The following is a 19,645-nucleotide window of genomic DNA, read 5'->3' on the forward strand; positions in this document are numbered from 1 at the left end:
TGGCTCAGCGGTTGGAGCGTCGGCCTGCGGTCCGGAGAGACCTGGGTTTGGTTCCCGCGAAGGGCATGTACTTCGGTTGCAGTTTGTCCCCGGCCCTGGTTGGGTCGTGAAGATGGCAGCCACTTGATGTGTCCCTTCACGTCGATGTTTCTCTCACTCTCTCTCTCTTCCTCTCTCTCCCTCCCACTCTATCTGTACAAAAAATGGAAAAATGTCCTCGGGTGAGGATAAAAAATAAATAAATAAATAAAAATAAATGGTGTTGGGAAAATTGGACAGCTATATGCAAAAAAATGAAACTAGTTCATCAACTTACACCCTATACAAGAATGAACTCAGAATGGATAAAACACTTAAATGTGACTCATGATTCCATAAAAATCCTAGAAGAAAATGTAGGCAACAAAATTTCAGACATCATATGCAGCAGAATTTTCACTGATACACCACCTAAGGCAACAGAAACAAAGGAGAAAATGAACACATGAGACTACATCAAACTCAAAAGCATCCGCACAGCAAAAGACACAATCATAGAAATGGAAAGGCAATCCACTGTATGGGAGAACATAATAGCCAATGATATATCTGATAAGGAGTTAATTTCCAATATCTATATATAGAGTGCTCATACAACTCAACAAAAGGAAGACAAAGAACCCAATTAAAAAATGAAAAGAGGAACTAAATAGACACCTCTCCAAACAGGACATGCAAATGGCTAAGAGACAGATGAAGAAATGCTGAACATCAGTAATCATCAGAGAGATGCAAATTAAACCAACAATGAGGTATCACCTCACACCTGTCAGAATGGCCGCCATCAACAAATCATCAAACAACAAGTGTTGGCGAGGGTGTGGAGAAAAGGGGACTCTAATACCCTGCTGGTGGGATTGCAGACTGGTGCAGTCACTATGGAAAACAATATGGTATTACCTCAAAAAATTAAAAATTAACTTCCATTTGACCCAGTGATCCCACTTCTAGGAATATACCCTAAGAAGCCTTGAACGCCAATCAGAAAGAACATATGTACCCCCATGTTCGTAGCAACACTATTTACAATAGCGAAGATTTAGAAACAGCCCAAGTGTCCATCAGTAGACAAATGGATAAAAAAGCTGTGATACTTATACACAATGGAGTACTATGCAGCTGTAATAAAGAAAGATCTCTTATCCTTTGAGACAACATGGAATGACCTGGAAAGTATTATCCTAATTGAAACAAGCCAAACAGAGAAAGACAAGTATCATATGATCTCACTTATTTGTGGAATACAATTAACATAACAGTCTGAGGAATGGGGTAGTCTCAGATATGTGGAAGTGGGTTACAAACTGACAACCCCTAGAAGAAGAGGTGGTGGAGGAGAGAAAACTTCTACTTCTTCCACTAAAATATTTTAACTCAAAGTTCAGAAACCAGCCTCAACCCTGTTCTGTGTTGACTGACCCTCTGTCGCACACTATGGATCAGAGTGCTGGATGCCATTCTTAAATAACCGTTCCCTTTCAGACTACAGAAAAATGTTTCCAGATTTCCCTGAGGAATCCTTGTCCTTTCTTGAAATTCCTTCATATTTTACCCGAACATGTGCTGTCTTCTCACTTTTTTGTGTGTTTCATCAAAAAGATAGGCCTAGAGAAAAACTGAATGAGGCAAGTCTTGAAAGTCAATTCTGTGAGCTGCTTTAAGAAACTAATCAAATCCAAAGAGGGCACTGTGGGAACCTCTGGTTTGTAGCCAGTTCATCAGAGTACACAATTTGAGTTGCACAATAGTAGGAAGATATACCCAGATTTAATACATTAGTTATATATTATGAAGCCTGAACCAGCCCTATCCCTATTGAAGAGTTCAGGATTAATAGACTAGAACCAATTGCAGAAATTCTGTTGGGAAAAAAAAATCTAAGAATTGTACAGGATTGAAAAAAATAATAATGAGTTTCCCTGTGGAAATAAGCTCTGGGTCCAGAATAAGTACATGGGTTATCTATGTCTGGTGACATTCTGTTTCCCAGGATAGGGAGTTAATCAGATACCAGGGCTCTGTTGTCATCCCTCGCCCTCCTCAGGGTCTTCTAATACATGCAAAGTTCTCACTCTGGAGGCTTTGCTCACAGTACAAAAACATCCTTCTCAGCAAATGGCATTCAGAAGGATGCTAAGGGAGATTTGCTAACTTCTCCAGGTGTCCCTGCTGGTAAGTATGGTTTTAAAAGTATGGATTCTTCTCTGTGGCCAGTGGAGCACACAGGAAAGGGTAGTAGGTGATCAGATATGTACAGAGAGGAAAACTTCCTGATGGAGAGTAGGGAATAAGGGGATTGACTGTAAGAATGTGCCAGCACAATCTCTTAGATACATTTCAGCAACTGCTGTCTTCACTCTTTCTAACACATTCATATCCATTTCTGGGTGCAACTTGTACATCTTTAGACAACTTTGTTATTGTTTCTGTGCACTAAATCTCGGCACCGGCCTGGATGCTGTCTATTTACTGATCTATTGAGGTTCTTTCTCTTTGTGTTTTCTGTCTTCTTCTCATTGCTCTCTTATTCAGCACCTTCTAATCTAGTTTAAAGGTTGGTAAATGCCCCCATCCTGAGCAATAACCCTGCAATATAGGTATTTTAGCCTTAGTTTATAGGTGAGAAATCTCAGACTCAAAGAAGGGAAATAATTTAACCAAGTTCATATGGAAATGAGCAAAAGAACTTGGCTTCAATTCCTAATTTCTGCATCTAAATATTGTGCCATTTCCCAGACTGTAAGCTCTAACTAAGTTAGCTGAACGGAAGTCACAAAAAAGAAATCTGATTGTAGGATTCTCTTTCATCTCCTCCCCAAACTACCTCAATTTAAATACTACTCCTTGCCCCACCTTCACTGGTGAGGGTGTGTGTGTGTGTTGGGGGATGTCAATGGGGGAAAAAAGGAGAGATATCTGTTATACTTTCAACAATAAAGATAAGTGAAAAAAAAGAAATAACACAAATGAGTTATTTTGGGGTAATGAAGTTGCATTGTTCTAATTATGGTGGTAATTACATGAATCTATAAAATTCATAAAACTATGTACCCTCCCCTGAATCCCAAAAGGTTTAGTGCATGTAAAAACTGGTGGAATTCAAATGAGGTTTGTGGTTTGCTTAGTAAAATATTGTGCCAATGACAATTTCCTGGTTGTGACAGTAATTGTGGTTATGTAAGATGTTAATATTGAGGTGAATTGTATGTGGGAATTCTCTATTATTTTGGCAACTTCTATGTGAGATTAAACTTATTATTATTTTTTTTAAATACTACTGCTTGCATACCTCTGTTCAAATTAAGGATAGTTTTCTACATAGTTCTTATGTACTTCTTCAAACCTGTTTTTTTTTTTTTCTCAATCTGGAATTATTTTTTTCTTTGAATAATTATCTTAACTCATGTTTGCTATCTCCTTACTGTATCTGGGATAAAATTCTCTTTTCTAGAATTGCTTAATCTATGTGACCAAGACCCAAGCTGCAAATCACCCTTTCAAGACACACACACACACACACACACACACACACACACACACACACACAGGCTTTCATCCCCAGAAATACTTTTCTAATACAGTTTATCTAATGAAGCTTGTTTCTGTTTTGCATGGTATTGAAGTCTCATGGGATATTGAAGAAAGAAATAAAAGTTGTGAGTCTATGTATAAGGAAGTGGAGTACCTCAAAGGTGATCTATAACAGTACTGTGAGTCCTTCAGTCTTCTCTTGTCACTAAGGAGATAGCTTCCTGGTGGTGTGAATTAGATTTACATTCTTGGTGTTTCTAATTCTTCTAAAATGGGTAATTCTTATTTCTACTGAGCATTTCTAAGTACTAGACCCTATTTTTTTATAGGTACTAAACCCTATAGACATAGATAAATAGGTATATATGGTACATATCTGTCCTTATCTATCTATCTATCTATCTATCTATCTATCTATCTATCTATCTATCTATCTATCATCTATCTATCATCTATCATCTATCTATCTATTTATCTATCTATCTATCATCTATCTATCATCTATCTATCTATCTATCTATCTATCTATCTATCATCTATCCATCCATCATCTATCTATCCATCATCTATCCATCCATCATCTATCTATCCATCATCTATCTATCTATCTATCTATCTATCTATCTATCTATCTATCTATCTATCTAATCTATTGTCTATCATCTATCTATCTATCTATCTATCTATCTATCTATCTATCATCATCATCTATCATCTATCTATCATCATGTGTGTCTTAAAGAGAAAATGTTCTTGGTTACAGTGTGCTTAGATTTATTAAGTTGATATTTCATGATGACAACTTAGTATAGTAAAAGAAATTATGAATTTGATTTCAAGAAATGATGTGTATAAATTAACACACTTTATCTGACATTTTGTGTTAATGTACAAACCTGAACATTAATGTGTGTGTGTGTGTGTGTAAATCTGTACTTTTTTCTTGATAGTCATCAACAGAAAGACACAAATGACAAGGCTCTATTTTCCTATCATCAGGACAGAAATGAAGAGGAATATGTACATTCCATTCTAAGCCAACCCAGATTCAGAGGAGTATCCTGACATAAAGTTTTCTGTGGTTTTATTAATAAGATCTCAATGCAAGATTATTCTCTAATATTGGCACCAGCATAAAAGGAGAGACCAGAAGATAAATATGATATAAGAAATGGTATTTTGGGGTTTAACCGGTGGGAAGCCTGTGCAGATGCAAAATTGTCTTAGAAAGTTGTGGCTTGCTGGAATTATTATTTCTTTGAAAAATATGTTCTATATGTTCAGCTCAAAAATTATGATAGTTGTTATTCATTTTTTCATAAGACAGCTTTATTGAGTTATAATTCAGATATCATACAATTTGTTATTATGTTTAAGATATGTTTCTACTTTGTACGTAAAGTATATAGCCATCAATCAAATAATGTTTTTCTATACAATATGATAGAAGATTTTCAAGAAAATATTTTGTGTACTCAAGTAGCAATGGAACACCTTTATCTTAATAATTATTTTATTAACCTAAATGGCTGATTTGTATAACTGTTTCAACCACTAAAACTTTAAGTTGTATCAATGATAGCACAGAATGTGGACATCTATAATAGATACTCAGTCAATGTTGAACTAAAATCATTGAATTTAATTGAATGGATCTGGTGAAATCTTGTGGCCAAATTTTACCATTAAATTTTATATACCTTTAGGCCTCTATGAGGCAACAATATCAGTAGATATGATAGAACTTTTACTGACTTTGTTTTTTTTCTGTCTACTAAGAAAAGAGGAGACCTAATCAATGAACGAGAGGCACTTGGTCTATGACAAATTTCACTATAAAAAGGTCCAGAAGGATGGCCTCTCTTAATACCACCTTATTTCATCCCTACTCTTTCTTCCTTCTGGGGATCCCTGGGCTGGAACACCTGCATATCTGGATTAGTTTCCCTTTTTTTGTTGTGTACCTGATAGCTGTCCTTGGGAATATCAGCATACTTTCTGTAATTCAGAATCAGAGTAGCCTCCACCAGCCTGTGTTCTACTTCCTGGCTGTTCTGTCTTCTATTGACCTGGGCCTTTCCACATCCACCATTCCCAAGATGCTTGGCATCTTCTGGTTCAACCTGAAAGAAATATCCTTTGAGGGTTGTCTCATCCAGATGTTTTTCATTCACTTATGCACTGGCATGGAGTCGACTGTGCTCGTGGCCATGGCCTATGACCGCTATGTAGCCATCTGTAATCCACTTCGCTACACGTTGGTACTGACCAACAAGGTGGTATTCGTCATCATAGCAGTAATCTTACTGAGACCTTTGCCTTTTGTCATACCCTTTGTTCTTCTCATCCTACGGTTACCATTTTGTGGACACCAGATTATCCCTCACACTTACTGTGAACACATGGGCATTGCCCGCCTGTCCTGTGCCAGCATCAGAGTCAACATCATTTATGGCTTATGTACCATTTTTATCTTTGTGTGTGACATTATAGCCATTGTCATTTCCTACGTGCAGATCCTTGGTGCTGTCTTTCGACTCCCTTCCCATGATGCCCGGCTCAAAGCGCTCAGTACCTGTGGCTCTCATGTGTGTGTGATGTCGGTTTTCTACATTCCTGCATTTTTCTCGTTCATGACCCATAGGTTTGGTCAGAATATACCACACTACATTCATATCTTTCTGGCCAATTTCTATGTAGTAATTCCACCTGCTCTCAACCCTGTAATCTATGGTGTCAGAACTAAACAAGTTAGAAAACAAGTGCTGAACATATTTTTCAAGAAAAATATATAGCTCTGGTAAAGAATCAAATTGAAGAAGGGATGGTATTAATTCTCTGTTCAGAATATAAAGAGAACATTTGGAAGTTATGCAGACCTATCTCAGGGGAGCTGTTAGCCTGCTTCTCAAATGTAGAATGGAAAGTTAAGCCCATGTCAAGTGTACGAATAAAAGTGTTTTGTAATTTTTCATTATTTGGAAATAATTTTGATTCCTCATGTGGAAGAAAACCAACACTTCACTCTGCTTTCATTATGACTAAGCACATCACATTCCACAGGTACAGTCTATTTAAAGCAAAGTTGCCCCCTCTAAAAATCACCACAAACAAACAAAAACTAGAAAGCCCTTCATATCCTGATTTAAACCAAAATAGTGCATCTCCCTGATTAGTGCTTGTCCCCAAAATAATAGATGCTGGATTTCCTATCAAAACTAATGTTACTCTTGACTTTTTCATGTTAATGTTGGAAGATAGAAAACTGATACTATAAATATGTCATTGAGGAAGGTGGAGATTTTTTTAAAAAATGTTTCTTTATTGATTTTAGAGAGAGAAGAAGGGAGAAGGAGAGAGAGATAGAAACATTGATGAGAGAGAACATCAATTGGCCGCCTCCTGCATGCCCTCCACTGGGGATCAGGCCTACAACTTGGGCATGTGCCCTGGCCGGGAATCGAACCAGCCACCTTTTGGTCGATGCTCAACCATTGAGCCACACTGGCTGGACTTGGAAGGTGGAGATTTTACACCATGAACAAAATTTCAGAACTGTGGCAATCTTGTGAATTTGTAGTCTTTTTTTTTGTTTTAAAGTTGTTGTATTTATAACATCTTACTGATACCACTTTTTAAACAATTATTTTTCAAATAGTTTTGTCTCTGTGTCTTTTGCCTTTCCGTAGAAGAGTTTCACTTTTATAGAATGCTGGAAGTCTCAGATATATTCCAAGTTTAGTATTACCCAAGTATGTGTGTGTGTGTGTGTGTGTGTGTGTGTGTGTGTCTTAAGATGGAACACTAGTTCTATGTGATATTACTCAGGGTTGTTTAGTTCTATGTGACAGTATTAACATGATGTGCAAAAAGAATTAAAGAAAAAATATGTTCGTAAATCTTGGTCAACAGAACAAAAATTTTATCTATATTTTATTTAAGGACTTTTCAGAGTTTTTAATTAAGAACTATTCATTTGGAACATTAAGATGCTATTGGCATTAAATTGTTCCTCAGACCATTGCATGACAGTCATATTCTTTAGAACCCACTTTAGAGATATAGTCTACTTATTTTTATTGCAACTGAAAATATGGTGTCATAAATTCTTAGAGGGATTTTGTATTTTTATTATCACATACTGAACTTGAAATTCTTTGAAAATAATTAACCAATTATGCTCTGTAGTTATAGGCACAAGTGGCTTTTCCCAGATCCCGTTGTGACATTGAATTCATCCTTTATCCATTTATTCTATTTATGGAATAACTTCTAATTTACATGGCCCCAATTGTGTATTGACTGATTTAGAAAGTATTCATTCTCATTATATGTTTTGGGCAATTTGTGAAAAATCAGTATTTAGTATTTTAAAGTTGGTAGACTTCACCAGTACATACACCTACGCTTAGAGTTTCCTGTGTTAGAAGCTAGCTAACCAACTTCTTTAATAGGAAAAAGACTATTAAGGTCATCCATTTCTTCCTACAGTTGCGATGAATGTCATCAGTGAATGCATCATAGGATCCACATCCCTCTAGCTTTTCCTTGTGTTTAGGGTGTAGGCTGATGATTCACAAGGCTTTTTGGGATTTACCCCATATCAGCTTTAGATCTTCCCTTTGTTTCTATGAAACAGATAAGACCATTCTTCATGTTCTCCACCCTCCCTCAGGAGTAGAATACTATTACTTGTTACTTGAATCCAGCTAGTCTGGTAGCAGGAGCTAGGAGATAAGTATATTGCCAATTATGCCAGTTCAGTCTTAGGCAGGTGCTGTGTTTCTATGTCTTGAAAGTGGAGTGTTCTCAGTAATTCTTTCCCTTCTCTAGTGCTCTAGGAGACTTCTGATGAACCTGCCTCAGCATGAGGCTATAAAGTTTGTTTCTGACTCTTTCACTCAGCAACAGTGGGTCTTTAGTGGTCCTCTCCCTCCAGGGGCTAAAGATTTTTGTTCCTTAAGGGAGAGAAACTGGGCCTGCTTTATAATGAAGTCCTTCTGGAGCCTCTCATCTTGCCCCCAGACTTTCTCAGGAGTACCTACTTAAGGTCTATGGAGAAAACCTTAGTGGGTGTGAATTAATTCCTCTTTGTGTCATACACACATGACTCCCAGCCATTCTATATTTCGACATAGGTCCATACTCATCTTTGAGAGACTTGAACACATTCTCTATGGAGAAGCTACTTAGTTTGATATAGTTCCATTCATTTATTTTTGCTTTTACTTCCCTTGCCTTTGTGGTCAAATTCACAAAATCCAAGGGCCATGAGTTTAGTACTTATGTTTTCTTCTATGAAATTTATTGTTTCAGGGCTTATGTTCAGGTCTTGGATCCATTTCGGGTTACTTTTTGTATATGGAGACAGATAGCAGTCTACTATGAAAAGTCAATCAACTGAATGGGAGAAGATATTTGTATACAATGGCTCCAAGTAGGGATTAATATCTAAAATATATAAGAAACTCATACAACTTAACAAGAATCAAAAACAAACAATCCAATTAAAAAATAAGCAGAGGACCTAATCAGATACTTCTCACAAGAAGACATACAAATGACCAATAGATAATGAAAAGATGCTCAACTTCTCTAACCACTAGAAAAATGCAAATTAAAAATACAATGAGATACCACCTCACACCTGTTAGAATGGCTATTATTAATAAGACAAGCAATAACAAGTGTTGGAGAATGTGTGGGGAAAAATGAACACTCATTCTCTGTTGGTGGGAATGTAAACTGGTCTAACCACTGTGGAAAACAGTATAGAGGTTCCACAGAACAGAATAGAGTTCCATATAACCCAACCACTTCTGGGTCCCTACCAGAAAAATTTGAAAACATTTATTCACAAATATATATGCAGCCGTATGTTCATTGCAGCATTATTTATGGTTGCTAACACATGGAAAGAACCGAAGTGTCCTTGGATAGATGATTTGATAAAGAAGATGTGGTACTTATGGATATACAATGGAATACTATTCAGCACAAGAAAAGATGAAATATTGCCATTTGTGACAACATGGATGGATCTTGAGAATATCATACTAAGCTAAATAAGTTAGACAGAAAAAGTTAAGAACCATATGATTTCACCCATATGTGGGAAAGAAAACTGAAAGCAACAACTGAACTGTAAGGTATCTTGCCGAGGATGAAAGAGAAACGAAGCCGCAAAAGCAGGCAAGAAAATTTTATTGAAGCTTCCCGGGGGAGGTTCACTGGTCCATGTGGCGGGGGCCAGGGCAGTGACCCTGCTACTTTCACTGGGGAAGATTTATAGGGATGTTAGGGCTCTGGGTGGGGTAATTAGGTGTGGCATCAGGTGACTGGCTAGCTGCTGGGGAGATTCGAGTGTGGTGTATGTTGATTGGCTGAGAAGGGTGGTGGGACGTGACCAGGAGTGTCTTCTCAACCTCAGTCCCATCCAGGCAAGGCGAGGTGTCCCAAGGTAGGTTTTGATTTCTCCTCTGGCTGTCCATTTCCCTGGTCATGTGACCCCCACAGCCCAACAATCTTACATGAACAAACAACAAAAACAAACAAACTAAAACTCTTAGACACAGATAAGCGTATGGTGGTTACCAGAGGGAAGAGGCTCTGCTAGTAAAGGTTAAAGTGGGTTAAACATATACTGATGGAGAATCTTACTTTGGGTGATGGATACACATGCAATATACAGATGATGTATCATGTAATTGTACACTTGAAACCTATATAATTTATGAACTATTGTCACCCAAATATTTAATTTAAAAAACTTTATTAACTTAAAAAGTTTTATGGAAAAATTATTTGCACTGGCTTTTATGGCATCTGGTATCTGTTCCTGTAAGTAAGAGATCATGTGCCACTTTTTTTGCAGTTGACTGCCTTTCCTTAGATTTTGAATTAGTTAATTGCCCTGTGATTTCAACTATCTGAATGTTCAAGAAAATTGTGAGGTTTTTGGATCTAGCATGTTGTTTGTTTTTTATCCTCACCTGAGGACATTTTTTTGTTTTTTGTTCAGATAGAGTGGGAGGGAGAGAGAGGAAGAGAGAGAGAGAGAGAAACATTGACGTGAAAGGGACACATTGAGTGGTTGCCACCCGCACAACTCAACCAGGGCCGGGTACAAACTGCAACTGAGGTACGTGCCCTTAGCAGGAACTGAACCCGGGTCTCTCTGGTTTGCAGGCCGACGCTCTAACCACTGAGCCAAACGGACCAGGGCGATCTAGCATGTTTTTGTTTGCCATTAAGATTTTGAGTGATATGCTTTTCAAATTTCTATATTCTAAATAAAAACTATTAAGTCCTGGTAGATATTATAAATTATGTTGTACTGAGTGGAAGGACATCTATATATTCATTGTCAGCTTCCCACAACTGTATTTCTCAAAACATGGACTGTGGGCCACTGAATCATAAATATACAAGATGACTAATGAAAAGCAAATGGGATTTTATTTATGAAATGTATCACAGAAGTTTTTTAGTCTCATAATCTTACAGTGGGCCTGAGCATATGTATTTTTAAGAGGTGTCAAACCTTTACAATTTGGGGAACTATCATTCTAGAAAGTTGAGACTTGAGTATAAATGCAATTATTGGATGGAGAAAATGAGATAATTTTTAGAAAGTAAGATGGTTGAATGCAAAATTGGCTAACTGAAAGTTGGACAACTCCCTGGCCCAGTCCCAAGACACACACACACACACACACACACACACACACACACACACACCTGACTTGACCTGGTCCATAGGGAACTTTGTTTAATTACTGACCTAATATTCTTGATGTCCTATCTTCTAGAACTGTTTTCTGATTTTTGAAACTCTATAACTTGGCTAATTATCTATTTTCTATTTCTGTCATAGCACTTGTCATGTTGATGTATCATAATGTAATGTAACTAAATATAACGAAGTGGTTAAGAATATGAATCTGCTACCTAACTTCCTAAAGTCAATCTTGGCTTCACTTTTAACCATTTCTGTGACCATGGGAAAGTCAACTAATTTCCCTATCCCTCAGTTTTTTTATTTGTGAAAAGAGGATATTAATGCCACAAATTTTGTCTAGTTTGCTTGAGAATGTACTGGGTTAATGTATGTAAATAACCCAGAAGAGATTATGAGAATGTAAGCCCTATATAAGTTTTAGATATTATTATACTGAAAAAAAAATGTTTATATGTCTAAATCAATTTTATCAAGCTACTAGAACAAAATGTTTTTACCCTACTATTAATGTTCATGTATTGTAAAGCTCATTCTTTTTGTACACCCTTATTTACTATATGCTAGGAAGAAGCTATAATAAATGTAAATATCTGGTAAGAATAAACTGAATAATTTTAATTAAGATTTCCTCCCTCTGCCTCTCTCCACACACTTTCTGTTAGTGAGGCTTTCTAACAAAGTCACCTGTTCTCAGATACTCCTCAATATGGTAAGACTTTCTATTTTGATTAGAAATATATGCCCAACTCTGAGGTTTAGTTAGAATGTTCACTGGGTCTCTATCCAAACAAAGTCCTCCAGAATAGTCTTCACCACTAATAAAGATGATGATATTTTGTACTCACAGCTACCATACTTTTTCTTTTCTCAATTTTTTGAGGAATCACATAAGAAAAAAGGGTATGTTTACTGTGTATACCTCTAAGACCCTGAAACTGATTATAGACCTTACCTTATACTTCTCAGTATGCCTCTTAAAATGTAGTCAATAATTAAACATTGACTAAATGGATCTAAACGGAGAGTGTTCATGGAGGATAGAATGAAAACAATTCTGACATCTGAGCCTTTGACACCTGAGATCCTCATTCAGTGAGGTTTGGCTGAATATGGAATAATTCTCATGTAGGAAAATTATGGTTTTAAAGCTAGACAGACTTTAAATCCTGGCTCCTCTACTCACTAGCTCATTAAATATGAGCTTGTTAAACTATAAATATATGAGTGTTTATAGTAATTAACTCTAAAATATTGCAAAGGTTAAGTGATTATATATACAGATCGAAATAAAGAGATTGGAACATATTAAATTCTTAATAAATGTTGATTTTTTTCACATTTTTAGCTTAGGGAGGTGTAAATTACATGATTAAAATATTTTCCCAGCGGTCAACTGATTTCTCTGTGCCCCAGTTTGCACAGCTGCAGCTCAATTTTAGCTGTTATCTAAGAATCATGTAGGAAACTTAAAACATATATGCCTAAACTACCCCCATTATAGTTTTACTTTCTCTAGACTTTTATTTAAATGGAATCATAGAGTATGTAGTCTTTTCTGTCTGAATTTTATCAGTTAGTGTACTGCCTGTGAGATTCATCCATGTGAAGTTACAGAACACCAAAAAAAACACAAAACAACAACAACAACAAAAAACAAACAAACAAACAAACAAAAAACCCACAGGACTTAATGACAAAGAAAAAATAATAATTACTATAAAATTATGACAATTTAGCCAACAAGAGACTTTTTAAAAGTAAAAATGATTCTTGAAGACTCTAAGATAATGATTTCAAAAGACTAAGAAAATATAATGATTGGAGAATAGAATTGTGTAGCTAGAAAAGTATCAAAAAGTGAGTGTGAAATAAAGAAAACTTTAGATGAACAGAAAACAGAGTAATTCACACTAGGAGACTCACTAGAAAAGTCTGAAAATATGTACTTGTGAAGGAAGGTCATTTAGTCAAGAAGGAAGGACTAGGGTGGAAGAAGGGACATTCCTAAGTCTGATAATCTGAATGCTAAACCAAAAAAAAAAAAAAAATTGATTATATATCCTATTGATTTTAAATATCTCTTATTTTTAGACTCAGATGATTCTCCAAATTTTTTGTTCATTTGTTTTTTATTGTTTTTAGAAAACAATATTTTAATATTATGATAAAAAGCCCTATTTGGTAATATATCTGCCTCAATGTCATTATCGTTAAAACATCAAATATATCTTTGGATGAGTTACTTCTCATAAAATAACACTAGCTCTCTGACCATTAAAAGAGGATCTTGATAAAGAAACCACACAGTATGAGACAGATAATACAATGTTTGTTCAGATATTACTCACCAACAAAAAGGGTTTAGTTTAGAGGCTTTGGAAAACTAAAAAAATTAAGAAACCTGTCCCATATCTTCTTGGTTCTTACCCCATAAATAATGGGGTTCACCATGGGCGGGACCAGAAGATAGATGTTGGCCACAAATATGTGGACATGGGAAGACACATGGTGCCCAAACCTGTGGGTAAGAAATGAGAAGAAGGCTGGAGTATAGGACACTAAAATCACACAGATATGGGAACCACAGGTACCCAAGGTCTTGAGTCGGGCATTCTTAGATGGGAGGTGGAAGACAGTGTGCAGTATGAGGACATAAGAACAAATAATCAATATGAAGTCCACCCCTCCAGTAAGGAAGGCAACAATGAGGCTGTAGGCTCTTTGGATTCTGGTCTCAGCACAGGCAATCTTGATGAGGGCCATGAACTCACAGTAGGTGTGGGAGATAACATTGGTCCTGCAGTAGGGAAGCCAACATAACAGGAAGGGGTGAGGACTGAGAAGTACTGTGCCCCTGAGTAGGACAGCTAGACCTACCTCCCCAATTACAGAATGTGTCAGAATAGCTGAGTGTCTTAATGGATTACAAATGGCTACGTAACGGTCAAAAGCCATGGCCAGGAAGAAACCAGACTCCATGGTGGAGCAAGAGTGAATTAGGAACACTTGAGTGAGGCAGGCTTCAAAGCGAATCTCTCCATCATGGAACCAGAAGAGTCTGAGAAGTTTGGGCACAGCTGTAGTACACACAATAAGGTCAGCCACAGCCAGCATGCAGAGGAAGAGGTACATTGGCTCATGGAGGCTGGAATCTGTCTTGATTATAAACAGAAGCGAGCAGTTTCCCACTAAGGCCAAAAGGTAGACCACACAAAAGGGGATGGAGATCCAGATGTGGGCAGCCTCCAGCCCAGGAATGCCAATAAGAATAAAGGTTGATGGATGGACATTGGTCTTATTGTATGCTGACATAACCACAGTTAGACGTTTAACTTTCTCTTCATGGATTTTCCTCTAAAGCAAATAAATAATAACAAATATTTTGAAACCACTAATGAGTTAGCAAGCCAAAATGCAGGGATTGCAAGTCATGGAGTAATTACAATGTCTATAAATGTTTAGATAGAAATTATTTCATTATCTGAGTGTCAAATATTATTTCAGGGTTGTAATATGCAATGTGGCCGATCTATAGATGCTAAATGAGGTAAAATACCCAGGTACCAAAAATCAGTTAAATATATGAAAATCTGAAATCGTCCAACCATTGCAATGAAAATGATGCCAATTGAAAGCTGAAGAATGTGTAAGAGTAGTATTTGGATGAGTAAGAAAAGTGCAATTGTAAGAGACAAAATAGAGTGATACAGAAGAAATACAGAAGGTTTTTTTTTTTTTTTTAAATAGAGAATGGTTCTCTTTTTGTAAAAGATTATAGTAATAATAGTTTGAGACATGCTAAGTTACAGGGTGTGGCTTTGAAACTGAAATAGCAAAATTTGGAGAATGTGTCGATTATTGCAGAATTACCAAAAAGAGATTCATTCACAGTAACTTGATTCATCCAGGATGGCAAGAGTGGGCCTCATGACAGTGTGCCAGAAAATAAACAGCTCATTGCATTTACTCTTGACCTTAGCAGGGAAAAATTACAATAAAATTAACAACCTGTATTCTGAGCTTCCTTCACTTTCCTACATGTATTTAATTAGTCAAACAACTTCATGACTTGCTTTTCATTAAGTGTACTCTGTAGGCAGTCTACTTCCAAGCTTTCCTTCATAACTTTTCCTTTGCTCTGCATACTTCTCCTGTACTGTCTGGTCCCTGCCCCAACCCCCCACACCATGATTTGCTGATAAGACTTGTTCCAGTGTAATCTATATGCCAAACTGGCATATTTGCTCCCCTTCACTTTCAAAAAGTGTTCTGATAGTCTTATTAGGAACTAAGACTTCCAGTTTGGCATATTGATTATTTCAAATTAATGTTATTTGAGAAATAACTGGTGCAAGAACAATTTGACCCTCCTTTATCCCCCTGAAGTAGGAAATAAACCCTTGTGAAGGATCCTTCCCTCTACCAGGAGGGTCCAAGTCACCATTATCACCAGAAATAGGAAGGTTAGGCTAAGCAGGCTGTGTAAACAAAGCTGGTTACTTCTTTACTAATTTATTACCACAAGCCCAGACCTCCTTGTCTACTCAACTCTTCACAAATTTATTGTTTCCTTGTCTAAAAGTTATAAAAAGCTTCTTCTTTTTGTTATTTCTTTGAGTCTCATATTTTTTATGGATCTCTGTATTTATGAAATGATTTGTTTTGCTGTTCATTTATGTTATGTCAATTTAATTATATATCAACCAAAGAACCTAGAAGGAAAGAAGGAAAACATTTTCCACCCCTGCAAAAGTCATACTGTTCCCCTAACAGACAATTTGTTTTTCCTTTTCTTTTGATTAGAAAGATAACTGATACTATTCTCCAGACACTCCTTTTACTTCACTCACTATTATAGATACTTGTAGATTATAAAGTCTTTGTGATCAGAAATAAATAATTCTAAACCAGTGTCCATTGAAGTAGGGAATGAAATATGTATAGTAGACTGGACATCAATATTGAATTGCAATAATGACCCCTTTTGTCTGTTAATCTGTTGTTGAAGTTTCATACCCAAAGATTTTGGTTTTGGCTGTTTGGCCTCAGGGTCCCTAATGACAGATATTCTCTTTTGTCCAGGAGCTCTGAAAAATTTATGTAATGGAATTTCTAGATCATGATGTAAATTGGGACATGAAGAACACAGGGAAACCAGATTATTGAGAATTTATGTAATAATGTAATAGTTAAACATTTTAAAATGTTTAATGTGAGCCAGCTTTTTCCTGACAACATTCATGTTTTAACTTATATTATCCTCATTTTAAAATTATGAGAATTTAAGTTTAAACAGTTGTTTGTGTGGGAACTTATTTCTTGCCCACAAACTGATTCTAGTAATTAATTGCCCTAATGATGTGACAGTCTATTTTCATTTGTGCATACAAGTAAAATAATGGGGACTGTTCTGTATCTAAAATTAGGAAATACCCAAACCATTCATTTGATTGTGAATAATTATTGAAAATCCCCACTGTTTTAAAAGTCTGTACCGTAACCTATCCAAGTCTAAGCCTTTCTCTTCCTAATTAACCCTCTTTCATTGCATTTACTCTTGAAAGATAACTACCGTATACATACCTCAGAGGAAAATTAACATTTGTCACCAGATAAAAGCTCTTTCAATCTTACACCGTTCTACCCTTAGGTTTATGTACATATGCATTGAACTAATGCATTTTTTCATGCTTTCCCTTTTCTTGTCCTAAAATAAACTTATGTGTCCTTTTATTTATATTTGTGGTTCCATCAACATTCTCATATTTTACATGATTTTTTCACATGAATTATATAACCTTTACTCTTTCTATTTGCTCTATCTCATTAAACAATTTAAATATATTTTACCAATAGAAAATGTGTGGACCAATTATATAGTGAAAACATTCACACTGAAATAAATGCAAATGTCCAATCACATAAAATAAATCTTATCCTTACTTGCAGTCAGGCATTAAAAATTGAACATCAATACAGATCATATGTTATAATTTTAATCAACAGAATATAAAGATTTATGATAATAAGCATTAGTGAAGTCTGGGTTAAAGAGTGACTCTTGTGTACAACTGATTGGAGGAAATTGACCCAACATTTAGAGGAAGATTCTTTAGTAGCCATTATTATTAAAAGCAAACATTTTGGAAGAGTGATTTAACTACTTTCCATTCTAAGAAATAATGTTCACATATACACTTGGACATATATACAGTGATTCTTATTGTCACAGTGCCTGTAATAAAATAGAAATGGACCATTGAAAATGTTCATTAATAAAGTAATATTAAATTAAAAATATGTGGCATACTTTTATTATGCACTACCCAGAAGCACTTAGAATAAAGTTTATTTATATAAACTGACAGAATGAAAAAAATAAAGCAGAAATTTGATTTTTTTGTTAACATTAAAACACAATAAAATTAAACATATATGTATATATTTATAAATATGCTTATATCAATGGACATACATATATGTAACTATATATTATTATTAATTATGTATATTATTGTATAATAATTTTATATATACATGTGTAATCACATATATATCTATAAAACCATATTTATAAATACAGAATCAAACTGGATGCATATCCAACTTAAAAGATGTCTAAAATGTGGGGTAAGTAATAAGGAATGTGGAGAACATAATTTAGCTGTATCAGTATGGCTTAAATTTTTTAACAGTGCCAATGTATTTTATATATTCATATGTTAACTATATGGTTTAAGATAAGTAAATAAGTAATGCAGAGTTACAATTGTATTCATCAGAAAAAATCAAACCAAGAAATTACAAATAAGATTTTGCCTCTCATGTCTTGTAAAATATTAGCAATTATTCTAACCTCTTGAAATACCTTTTCTCATATTTTTTAGCATAGAGGACTGGTCACCTAGTTATTTCACAAAAGTGATGAAATGTCTTTGTTCTTCATGATGTAGCTTCACACATGTAACGCCTCAGTAACTTGGCTAGAATTGAAGAATCTACCCCCCTAACAGCTCCTCTGAGATTATTTTTTCTAGGAACTTTTAACCACAGGTCACACCCCTCTTCCATGTCCCTATGGTCTGTGCCCTTACCTGTCTTCTTTCTCTTGTCACATTGAATTTTATATCTCAGCATTTTTTGGAGGACATGTATTTGCATACATTTGGTGTTCCAATGAATTAGTAAAGTAAGAAAAGAAAAGGAGAAAATAAGAAATTGCTATTCATTTTCTGGTAAATAATTTCAATGTAAATTTAAGACAAACAGTAAAATCACTATGAATTTTGTATAGTTCATACTATTCCTAAACACTGTAGTACATTAACAGATTCCTTGATTACAATATTAAATCTTTCAGACACACACAGGGATCAGTCTTCAACAACATTGAATTCTGTCTGCATTTTGTTCTTTGTCTGACTACAGGATACAGAAAAAGAGAGAATGGACTGAAAGAAACTCATGTCTGTTTTTGAGGAGGACTAAAGTAAACTATAAAATCTTTTGGCTAAATTCTGCATCACTATCCATCTCTTAACAAAAATAAACTAAATCTACATGTATTGGTTTGTATTAGGTCCTGTCTTACATACACTGAAGGCATAATTCCCATTTAATTCATACAGAAGTTTTTGGATAGATAATCATACTTATAACACAGATAAAAGTAACCTAAAAATGGTCATTTATGTTTCCTAAAAATATTCTACCCAAGTCTAATTACAATGTTTGTAACCTTTACATTAACCCTGAGGAGATGAGTACTCCATTGGATTTTGTAAATGCAAAATTACATAATGCATGCAAGATTGCTTTGGGCAGCATGAGACATAGCTCAAATATAGATGTGCTCAGAATCAATGCATCTATACTCCCATCATTGTTTCATTAGTTTTCCTCTGATGTACTGAACCAAGTAGAGAAACCCATACACAGATTTATTCTCAAGGAAAGTTGGAGCCTGATCTCAACCCATAGAAGAGTAAAACAGAGGCTGTCTATTCAGGAGTCACAAGCCCATGTAGGTTCAGTTTACCCAAGAAATCTTACATAAGCCTGTTTTTCAGAGCCTTTTTGCTCTGACTACAGCGCTGAAACAATAACGTGGATGGAAGTGGCTGCACATTGCCTTACTTCTCCAGGGTTTTGTGGGGATCAGGTGAGCACCTACCTGTCTGAGAAAGCCATTAATTCTCAAAAGATCTACAACTCTTCCAACTGAGGTCAGTTATAGACATGTCTTCTAATTTCTGAGACTCCCATGAGGATGAAGTGGGGATGGCCTCTACTGGGAGGAAAGAAACCATTGGGAGTTGGGGGTTTGAGTTCAGA

The 19,645-nt window shown here is 35.7% G+C and overlaps 2 protein-coding genes across 2 annotated transcripts; one reads left to right on the plus strand and one right to left on the minus strand.

Moving 5' to 3' along the window:
* Nucleotides 1-5,423: 5,423 nt before the first annotated feature.
* Nucleotides 5,424-13,589, plus strand: LOC118628309 (olfactory receptor 52E1-like). The gene is made up of 2 exons (XM_036259176.1): nucleotides 5,424-6,320; nucleotides 13,575-13,589. Exons 1-2 carry the CDS (start codon nucleotides 5,424-5,426, stop codon nucleotides 13,587-13,589), a joined length of 912 nt encoding a protein of 303 aa, XP_036115069.1.
* Nucleotides 13,590-13,672: 83 nt separating this feature from the next.
* Nucleotides 13,673-14,641, minus strand: LOC118628561 (olfactory receptor 52D1-like). The gene has a single exon (XM_036259543.1). The coding sequence runs from the start codon at nucleotides 14,621-14,623 to the stop codon at nucleotides 13,673-13,675; it is 951 nt and encodes a 316-aa protein (XP_036115436.1). The 5' UTR covers nucleotides 14,624-14,641.
* Between the last annotated feature and the right edge of the window lie 5,004 nt (nucleotides 14,642-19,645).

Source organism: Molossus molossus, unplaced genomic scaffold (genome assembly GCF_014108415.1).
Source record: "Molossus molossus isolate mMolMol1 unplaced genomic scaffold, mMolMol1.p scaffold_m16_p_13, whole genome shotgun sequence".
NCBI lineage: Eukaryota > Metazoa > Chordata > Mammalia > Chiroptera > Molossidae > Molossus > Molossus molossus.

Bases quoted from the DNA above. Each gene is read 5' to 3' on its own strand.
- LOC118628309 (XM_036259176.1), top strand. From the start codon at position 5,424: ATGGCCTCTCTTAATACCACCTTATTTCATCCCTACTCTTTCTTCCTT.
- LOC118628561 (XM_036259543.1), bottom strand. From the start codon at position 14,623: ATGTCAGCATACAATAAGACCAATGTCCATCCATCAACCTTTATTCTT.